This window comes from Papaver somniferum, unplaced genomic scaffold (assembly GCF_003573695.1).
Source record: "Papaver somniferum cultivar HN1 unplaced genomic scaffold, ASM357369v1 unplaced-scaffold_107, whole genome shotgun sequence".
NCBI classification, from domain to species: Eukaryota; Viridiplantae; Streptophyta; class Magnoliopsida; order Ranunculales; family Papaveraceae; genus Papaver; species Papaver somniferum.
This window is the reverse complement of record NW_020619603.1, coordinates 2,091,552-2,102,428: the sequence shown is the minus strand read 5'-3', so window position 1 is coordinate 2,102,428 and position 10,877 is coordinate 2,091,552. Positions and strand designations below refer to the sequence as shown.

Below are 10,877 nucleotides of genomic sequence, written 5' to 3'. Positions count from 1 at the left end.
CTTACCCAACATTTGCTGTAATAGTGACCGATAATAGACTAAAAAAATTCTTGAACAAAATAATTAAGGAATAAGAGAACATCAAGACGAAAAAACATCATATTCGTTCAATGGATTCCAAAAGGGCTCTGGAAGTAATGTTGGCATCGGCTTTAGTGCAAACTGCATGTGCATCATAATTTTATCGCCATCATATAAAGTATTGTTTGCTAAAAATGAAGGATAGCAGAGCTCTTCAAATCGTTGGTTTCGGATAAAGAACTGCCAAACGTAGTGCTTGCTACCGAGCATAACAACGTCACGATCTATTGGATTGAAACCTAAAATCAGTATTTCCTCAGCGGAACCTATACTTGAAACCATCTCTGCTATTTCATCGCGTAATTGGAACTGGTTGTGCAGCAACTGCCAGTTGTCCTCATTGAGCACCCAGACACTCAACATTAATTAACTTCTTATAAGTTTTATTCTAGCATAACAAATCCAGCCCTCCGACTCCCCGAGAATCCGACTTCCAACTTTAATATGTCTATCATCTAGTTCCTCATCTGGCATGTTGATCAAACTACATTGATGGTCGCCGTCAGTTATAATTTTATGGTTAAGTGTTGGATTAACTTCAACATAGAAGTCACTAACAAGCTGGTTAGGACAAGATTAGGAAATTGATGTAATCCTAAGGGAATTAGAAGTCATCTAGTTCTAAGAAAAGGAAAGACATGTAATAAGGTAATAGGACTAGGAAAAGGAATTCATAGTTCTATATATATATGATCACCAAAGTTGTGGTTGATCATATGAGCAAGATTAGAGCTTGTGTTTAGTTTTGAGAGATTTTCTAAACATCAATAAAGAGAGTTGTCTTTATATAAGCTAAGATTGATCTTGCAGTTGCCATTAATTGGTATCAAAGCTTGTTTCTGAGCCATGGAAAACGAAACCACTATTGTGGGTGCAAAACAGTTCATGCCACCATCAATACAAGTTCCAATCCTCAATGCCAAAAACTACACAATATGGGCCGTGAGAATGAAGGTACTGACGAAAATCTACAAGGTGTGGGAAAAAATTGAACCAGGAATAGATGATGCAGATAAGAACAACATCGCTATAGGTTTACTCTTTCAAGCAATACCAGAATTTCTTGTTCTACAAGTTGGTGAACAGGAAACTTCAAAGAAAATTTGGGATGCAATAAAGGCACGTAATCTCGGAGCTGATCGAGTTAAAGAAGCCCGTCTGCAAACCTTAATGTTTGAATTTGAAAGAGTGAAGATGAAAGACACGGATACTATTGATAGCTTTGCAGGAAAGCTATCGGAGATAGCCTCAAAAGCTGCGTCACTTGGACAATCCATTGATGAAGATAAACTGGTAAAAAAGTTTCTCAATAGTTTACCAAGATCCAAGTATATTCATATCATACCTTCTCTCGAACAAGTCTTAGATTTAAAAAAGACTAGCTATGAAGATATAATTGGAAGATTGAAAGCATATGAAGAGAGAATCCTTGATGAAGAAAACAATAGAGAAACTCAAGGAAAACTCTTGTACACAAACTCTTACCAACAAAACTCTGCGACAAGAGGAATAGATCGTGGAAGAGGTGGTAGAGTAAACAGAGGCCGAGGAAGGGGAGGAAGAACAACAAGCTAGAGAAGTTGGATGTGCTGTTAGAATGCGACAAGATTATCTAACAGTTCATCTTGTACACAAACTCTTAACTCACAAGATAGAACAACAAGTCAGAATGATCAAAACCAAGGGAAAGAAAAGAAAGATGGATCGAACATTATTTGTTATAGATGTGATAAACAAGGACACTTCTCCTCTGTATGCCCTGAAAGAATACAAAAGATGGAAGAAGCAAACAAGAATGAAACAAGGGAAGCAGATACAGCTCTTTTCATGCACGAAGTTGTATTCTTAAACGAAGGCAAACTAATACCAAAGAACTACGAATCAAAGGATGGAGAAGAAGGAGTATGGTATCTAGATAACGGAGCCAGCAACCACATGACTGGTAAGAAACATTATTTCTCTGAACTCAATGAGAAAATCAAAGGAAAGGTGAAGTTTGGGGATGGATCTTCTGTAGAAATTGAAGGGAAAGGATCAATTCTATTTCAGAGCAAGACCGGAGAACAGAAGCTTGTCACAAACATCTACTTCATCCCAAACTTACAAAGCAACATTCTAAGTTTATAACAAGCTAGAGATGTTGGATGTGATGTTAGAATGCGACAAGATTATCTAACAGTTCATGACCCAAGTGGAAGACTTTTAGTTAGAGTCTCACGCTCACAGAATAGACTCTACAAGATAAGTCTCATGATTGGAAGGCCATTATGTCTGAATATGAGACTGGAAGATCAGACATGGAAGTGGCACGCAAGGTTAGGACACATAAGTTTCAGACCCTTAAAAACTATGTCTCAGAACAAGATGGTTCGAGGGCTACCACAACAAAACGGAGTGGTGGATAGGAGAAACAATACTCTAACTGAGATGACAAGAAGTTCTTTAAAGGTTATGCAGGTACCTAATTATCTATGGGGAGAAGCTGTACGACACTCCACATACCTAATAAACAGGATACCTACGAAAGCTCTGAAAGACATGACTCCATATGAAAGTTTGCGAAAGAGAAAACCAAACATAGATCATTTAAGAGTGTTTGGTTGCAAAGCATACACAAAAGTTGATTCTGCAACTCTTAAGAAACTGGATGATCGATCTCAGACTCTTGTGCATCTAGGAATTGAGCCTGGATCCAAAGCTTACAGATTATTCAATCCAACAACGAAAAGAGTAATAGTGAGTCGAGATGTGGTATTCGATAAAAAAGCAAACTGGAACTGGAAAGAAACTAATGATGGACCAAGTAGGGATCCAGGAATGTTTCACATGGTATGGGGTCAAGTAATTGATGAAGGAGAAGGACCCATAACCCATCAACACTGAAGAGAATCACTATGATAACGTAGAAGAAGAAGAAGAAAACCAAGAAGCTCAAGCTATCCCACCACTGCGAAAATCAACAAGACAGGTACAAAAGCCACAGTATATGGAGGATTATGTTCTTCAAGCTGTAGAAGAATGTGAGATTATGCTACTTTCTGTTAATGATGAACCAAGGAATTTTCAGGAAGCAAAGGTCTCGACTAAATGGACACAAGCATGTAGAGAAGAAATTATTTCAATCAACAGAAACAAGACTTGGTTTCTAGTTGATAAGCCAGGTGGGGTAAAAGTGATTGGCCTCAAGTGGATCTTCAAGGTTAAAAGAAATGCTGATAGAACTATTAACAAATATAAGGCAAGACTTGTAGCTAAGGGATACGTTCAAGAATCAGGCATAGACTTTGGTGAAGTTTTCGCACCAGTTTCTAGACTAGAGACAATTCGTCTCTTAATAGCAGAAGCTGCATCAAACTGTTGGGTGAAATCAAAGGAAGAGAACCTGAAAAAGTTCTCATCAAGATTGATAATAAGTCTGCAATTGTACTCACTAAAAATCCAGTGTTTCATGGGAAGACGAAACACATTTACAAAAGGTATCATTTCATACGAGAATGCATCGAGAAGGAGATCATCAACGTTGAACACATACCAGGAACTGAGCATAAAGAAGATATATTGACAAAGGCATTAGCTCGGATCAAGTTTGAAGAAATGAGGAAATTAATAGGAGTACAAGATTTTTCACAAGCACAGTTGAAGCTTAAGGGGGAGAATGTTGGATTAACTTCAACATAGAAGTCACTAACAAGCTGGTTAGGACAAGATTAGGGAATTGATGTAATCCTAAGGGAATTATAAGTCATCTAGTTCTAAGAAAAGGAAAGACATGTAATAAGGTAATAGGACTAGTAAAAGGAATTCATAGTTCTATATATATATGATCACCAAAGTTGTGGTTGATCATATGAGCAAGATTAGAGCTTGTGTTTAGTTTTGAGAGATTTTCTAAACATCAATAAAGAGAGTTGTCTTTATATAAGCTAAGATTGATCTTGCAGTTGCCATTATTAAGATTGTAAGATAGTAATTTATTTCCCCCTACGTCCTCTACATGAGGAGATACCCAGCATCGAGATACTTGCCTTTTCGCTGGGGCAAGCATCACTCGACCGAGGTATCACCCTCCAAGTCACACGGAGGAATCATAACCCAAAGCAAGGGACAAAAACAAAAAACGAGAGCGAGAAGGAAAAAATCCTATGTATAATAAATCCAATATCGTAAGGAGTGTCTTATCCAAATACAAGAACTGATCACCCCTTGGTTTTGACATCCATAATTGGACTAACATTACATACGGAAAAATCCTCAGAGCCATGCGTTTAATTATACTAAACAATCAAAAACACAAAACTCTAAACAGAATAGATACACAAATTACATAACGTCCTCGGACAGGAGCATCACACTCACACCTCGCTTGGAGCAACACCAATTCCTCGTCCGAGACAAAAACCATGAGCATGAGAAAAACCTTTGGGACACCTTACCCAATCAACCACCTCTCCATGCATACCACCAGCCTCCGGTGCTACGGTATAAAACAGGGGCAAGGTATATATGTATACGTTTAAACACAGAACAATATTTTATACCCCAGCACCTCCAGCAGCAAACGTTTCTAAGCCAAAATGTGCAGGCACGCGCACAACATAAAGTGTTCCTAAGACCAATCGAAGGAAGAAACACAATTTAAGAAGTGTTTCCAAGCTTGCCGGTAAAAGGAAAAATAGTGATAAATACGAAATCCCATAACATGAGGTTTAGTCACTTGGAAAACAGATGAGGCTAAAGACGTCATGCGAAAAAATAAGTCTCTCTGAAAAGACATTAGTGATGATCTAGAATCAGGAGCAAGAAAAACTGAAGTAACGCATAAATGAGAGGACATACCGTCATGATGAACATATGAACAACCACCCCGCTCCGATGAAGGACGAGGAGGAAAAGATTCAACATACATCAGAAAAAAGAATGGATGAAAATGGAACTCATATCCTCATCTCAGGACCCTTCTTAAATAGAAGAGGAAATCCTCGAAAAAACCAACTCTTCCAAACTCAAGAAGGTTAAAGGAGCGACAAACTAGACGATAAGAATCCTGGAGGAAAAGGCGCCACGCCCCAGAAAATCTAAGATAAACCGACAGGAATCCTAGAAGGGGCTGACAAGTACACACGTGGCGAAAAAGGTGGGACGACTACATAGTTTTCTTCCCATCATTCCCTCGGCAAGTTGCAAAGAAAAGAAGCAAAATGTGTGGGTAAAAATATCCGATGACCACCTGTCAACATCCCAAGGGATGAATAAATGATGAGATGATAAGGTAGAAGCACCGAATCATTCTCTAAAAAGAAGGATTTGTCTCAGTCGAGGCAACTGCACATGCGCCACATGAATGACGCGTGTAGGTAAAGGTCTAATCCTCTCAGACGGTCAAGTCTAAAAAGCAAGACCGCATTTAATGAAGGATAAGAACATGACAGGGGTAGTTTCACATCGTGACGGAAGACTCGGACGATCTATACTACGACCCCGAGGCGATAGAGAGCGAGGTTCTCCACAGAAGGCCAACACGATCTAGGGGAGAGCGAGATAACTCGGAGGGAGAACCAAGCAAGCCATCACGAGGGATAGTATAGAACATGCCCGAGGGAACCAGCACGATGGAAGATATCTCACCCAACTCGAACGATCAAGCCATCACGAGTTTATTTAGGCTATAAATACCAATTCATGTACAAGGAGATGGACAACTTATGTAACATTAGATGGTCTTTCTACAAAGAATTCCAGAGAGAGATCTACATAGAGAGAAAGTGAGGAATCTAGAAGATATCTGTAAAACTTTCAAGGGTAAGACCTTATAATCAATAAGAAAACATCTTCTTCTCCTTGGACGTAGGTCTTCAAGGCCGAACAACGTTATATGCTTGTGTTAATGTTTACATTTCATGCTCTTTACTTCTTGTTCATATTGAATCTTGTATGCTTAAAGTAGTTTGTAGTCTTTAATTTCACTTGGGTATAGTAGTCAGAAAAGATGCAACTACAGTAAGACCCCATTATTTTCAATAGGATTCTATGGGTTTGGCACTCAACTATATACATGCCTTGTTTATCGATACATGTGCATTTTTCTTATCCCACAGGCTGAAGGAATGTGATTTAGAAACCGTAAAAGGAAAAAAAAATAATAATAAAACATAAAAAAAGGCAATGTGACCTTTGCAGGAGTCGGTGGCCGAAATTTCCAATGTCACCCGAAATTACCTAATTGCTGGTAACATTTCGATCCCAAAAATGTCTATGGATTCTTACGATATACTAATCCTCAAAATTATCCAGTGAGAAAAAAAAAAAACCTTGATTGGAAGTGGTTCCTTCTTGCATCTTCGGCTAACATCTGGATTATGTTATCATCCCCAATACTGTTTATTGTACTTTTCTCCGTGTCCAATTTTAGCCCAGTAAAAACTTCAAACATCTTCAAAATCAGTCACAAATAACTGACCAATTGTACATCTGGATTTAACAAAATTATAGCATCATCTATCAACTAACCATGTAGTAATAATGGATATGAAAACTAAACATGCATATCTAGAAACCATATCACTCCCTGCACAAGACAAAGCAATTTGATCATGAAATCCATGCCTTGTTTTTCGAAACATGTGCATTTTGAGTAACCATATATGTGCAAGCAGTAATAATGGATAGGAAAACTAAACATGTAATAATGCACTTAACCAACTTTTATTTGAACAAAAACGATCATCAAAGCGGATACGTTTGTAGAGTTCAAAAAACAGAGATACTTTCGGTGTATTTCACAACATGGGTACTTTATCAAAACAAACTAGGATAGCAAGGACTGCAAACAAAATTAAAGATTAATAATTATTAGAAAATCCATTCATTCAAGCCAACTCATTTGTCGTTTCTTTGGAAAATCAAAACAAACAGAAAATGGACGGTACGGTTCCGAACGAGTGATATCCATATCGTTTCTTTGGCTCATTGTTCCATGACAATCTTTATTCGCATTAGTAGATGCCAAGTAACCTGCTCAGCTCTAGCCTTGTAGATAATAGCCACCTTAGATCACGTCAGGGGCAGTCATTGACAAGTACTGGAAAAACCAGGACCTCCATAGTTGAATTTGATGCCACTGGAATCATCCTTGTCAAGGATCAAATCGTAGCAATTTGGATTTGTTATGGACTTGGTAACATATTTAGGTATTTTAGATTCATAATTTCCATCAACTACTTTAACTCGATCAAAAAAACTTGATATCCCAAAAGCTCCTTCAGAAGGAAAATGACCGCTGCCCATTTGAGTACTGGTATGTCGCCCATTAGGTTTTGTATTTAAAACAAATCCACCAAAATCTGTTCGTGTTGCCTTTACTGATAATTGCTTAAAAAGAAGATGTGGCCAGTATCCCACAACAATACCTTCTAATTGCAACCACCAATTTCCAGTTGATTTCTCCTGAGAAGTTGTTGCATATATAAATTATTTGGAACATGATTAAATTAGATTTTTTAAAAAAAAAAAACAAGAATTTTTATCGCTGCTAATGCTTTTACCTGAAACATTACGAAGGTGGAAGAGTACTGGGTGCCATTAATAAGAGATATATGATCGAAGTTGGAACCAAGGGAGATCTTTGACGTTGTCTGCACAAAACCTGGGCAATATATATTGTAGCAACCCGTCGTGTTGAATTTGTCAGCCTGAAAGAAAATGATATAGATTTATATGTGCTTGTGTAAAATATGTTAATATTGTGGACGTGTGGTCCTATAGATGACCATTTGAGAAATTTTTGAATATTGAAATTGAAATAACAATAACATCACTTACTGTCCAGTGCAAAGTGAACCTTGGCTCGTTGTCATCGTATAACTTTTTGTTAACCTAATTAAAGATTAACATGAGAGCTTACCATAAAATAAAAAATTGTTTATAAAATAGAACATCAAATGGTTTTTGGATTAACTTACTTCCCAACCGGTTATAATAACTTCTTGCATGTGGCCCGTCGAAATCCAAATTTGTGATGTACTATATTCTTCTGGTTGTTCGATTAGTGGTTTCCAAATGTTAATACTCGCTTGTGCTCCTTGAAAAGTGTCTCCATCTGGAGTAATTATCGCGTACTATAACGTAGCCATGGAGCACAAAGAATAAAATAATTTCATAATTTAATCAACTATATATGCGTGAAGTTGGTTTAGAGAAAAAAATAGGGATATTTTGACTTTGGATCACATAAAAGTGACCAGAGTTGCGTTTGGGTCACCGAGAAATTTTAATTAGAGTTTGGGTCACAGGACTGTCATTGACCATCGTGACTGTTTAAGAACTCTGTTATATCTTTAAATGACCAAAACGACCTTAACAGTCTACTAATTTTACTAACTAAACCAAACGATTTTTCATCTTCAAAGATAAACAGGAAGAAACCAGAGATAAAATCTAAGAATTAGTAGAGATAATGGAATACCAATAGCAGTTATGGTGAATAAAAATGTAAGTTCATGAAACCCATTATATTTTGCTTCGTATGGAGGTTATGGGAAGGACCTTGATGCCCAATTCCTTATGTTTTATGTGTGTAACAACATCAATTAACATCACCAGAACTCTACCCACTTTTGCGATTCAAAACAAATCCCATCAATGTTGCTGTCAAACCATTACTACTGCTTGTACAGCTCTATCTATATCTTCTCGATGCAAAACTCAATCTGAATACAAGTTCAGAAATTCCTAAATCTATTGTTGTTGTTGTTGCTGTTGTAGAAGTCCTCAAATCCATTGCCTGCTAAAGCACCACCAAATCCCTAAAATCTTCAACCAAGATGTCTTTCATCACCTGTTCACTGGTTCATTCAAATTTACCCATGAACTAGATATCTGCACCACCACTAACATCTGATTATCCACAACATGAAGTTTAATTCTTCCCCGATCTGTTTTTTAGATGAAATTCAAGCCATAAATTGACCCCAAAGTCATTGCCTGCAACATTTATTACTTATCAACATCGATTCCATACACCACCACCTTAAATCCTCACCAAGTGAACAATCGATTTTCATCTTCAAATTACATCTCTCAAACCAAATCCTAATTGTTCAAGCAAGAGAGTATTCTCCCATTGTGTTGTTTCTTGGATAAATCAGCAAACCCAAAATCTGAATCAATCGTTTCCCGCTGTTCATGACCATCACCTCTGCTCAATTTACACGGATCGATGCCCATCGAATCAATCCCGGCAACGGAACAACAGCAGAAAACTCACACACGAGAATGGGAAAAATGAATTCTTCTCAATTTAGATTTTAGGGTCATCAAAGATGGGTTTTGTTACACGTGCTAGTCATATGAAGACGGTCGTTAACACCGTTAACTAAATTCAAATTAATTTTAAAATAAAATTATTTTAGTAACGGTCAAGAGACGGTCAACGACAGTCCTATAACCCATACTCTAATTAAGATTTGTTGGTGATCCAAACGCAACTCTAGTCACTTTTATGTTATCCAAAGTCAAAATATCCCAAAAAAATATTATATGCATAACATACCTCAACGGTAGTAGTAGCATCCATTAAAGATGGGAAAGGCTGGCGTGAACTCGAAATTGATGCTCTTGGATTGTAATTCTTTCTAGACCTTCGTACGGGGACAGTTCCTTCTGGACATAATCCATACTTATGCCAAGATTGTGTTAGCTTAAAGATTCCTTGATCCTTTGGTTGTACTCCTTTCGGATATGAACTTGGTTCCATCTGTTTTAATATAATATAATGAGACTTTTTACAAATAGTTATAAAAATAAATGAATACAAATTTCCTTTTCATGAAAAATAACGTTGGTTAAACCCGCAGAATGCACAAGCCAGTGTCAAAAAATTGGCTCACTCTCATCAAAAGAATCAGGGATAAGAAATCGTCTCTGATAAAAGATGCATCTTTTCATATATTTTATTGTGTTACAAATTGACAAAAGAAACATCTTCTCACATATATGTTGGGTAACAACTTGACCACGATACATATTTTATCATATATACGGGTAGTATTTTGTCACCAGAATATATATATACATATATAAATATGTTTTTCATGTGGGTTTCTAAATTAGAGAAAACATGAGGTTTATTCGCTAAGAATTCTGTAGTAGATAAATATCATATCTATTTGATCAGTAAAAATATAATAAAACGTATAATATTATATATTACGATACCTGTATCTTGTGATTACGAAGCAAAGGATTGTTGAAAGCAGGTTGGTTGTATATATCGTAACAATCGATAATCTCTCCATTGTCACCCTACAAGGTAAAATTTAATGAAAGAATTAAAAGTCAACTTAAAACTACGTTCCATAAGAGTTGTTATGAAAGAAAATTTGAAGTTTTTCCCTATCGGTGTAAAAAAAAAACTCACAAGTAAAAATAAACATTACCTTTATAGTCTTGATTATTGAGGTAGCTGTATTTGAAGTTGTGTTACCTTCAACAAATTCATGCATTAGAATTCCAAAAGAGATTATGGTAAATATAAGAGAACGAGCGAAGCAGATATAATTTGACATTGTATATAAATTCGATCTTAAGTTATGGAGATGACAATGATTCAGATAGCATAGCATATATATAAACATATTTTTTTACTAAATGTTTTGCACATTTAATGACAATAAATAATAATTATTTTGAGATTTAATTTTTTGCCGAAAATTGTGCATATTTAATGACACTAAAACAATAATTTTGTGATTTGATTTTCACCAAAATCTGAGCACAGTTAATGAAAATAATTATTTTTA

General features: G+C 36.4%; 1 protein-coding gene across 1 annotated transcript; it reads right to left on the bottom strand.

Annotated features, from left to right (window-relative positions):
* Positions 1–6,899: 6,899 nt before the first annotated feature.
* LOC113328413 lies at positions 6,900–10,659 on the bottom strand. The gene is made up of 7 exons (XM_026575526.1): positions 10,515–10,659; positions 10,294–10,380; positions 9,629–9,832; positions 8,040–8,195; positions 7,900–7,953; positions 7,623–7,769; positions 6,900–7,524 (listed from the first exon to the last, which is right to left on the bottom strand). Exons 1-7 carry the CDS (start codon positions 10,641–10,643, stop codon positions 7,147–7,149), a joined length of 1,155 nt encoding a protein of 384 aa, XP_026431311.1. The 5' UTR covers positions 10,644–10,659; the 3' UTR covers positions 6,900–7,146.
* Between the last annotated feature and the right edge of the window lie 218 nt (positions 10,660–10,877).

Excerpts from the sequence above, each read along its gene's own strand:
- LOC113328413 (XM_026575526.1), bottom strand. The coding sequence starts at position 10,643 with ATGTCAAATTATATCTGCTTCGCTCGTTCTCTTATATTTACCATAATC. Across the intron at positions 10,381-10,514 it reads CAATAATCAAGACTATAAAG|GGTGACAATGGAGAGATTAT; the intron begins GTAATGTTTATT and ends TTTACCTTGTAG. Across the intron at positions 7,525-7,622 it reads CCACCTTCGTAATGTTTCAG|GAGAAATCAACTGGAAATTG; the intron begins GTAAAAGCATTA and ends ACAACTTCTCAG.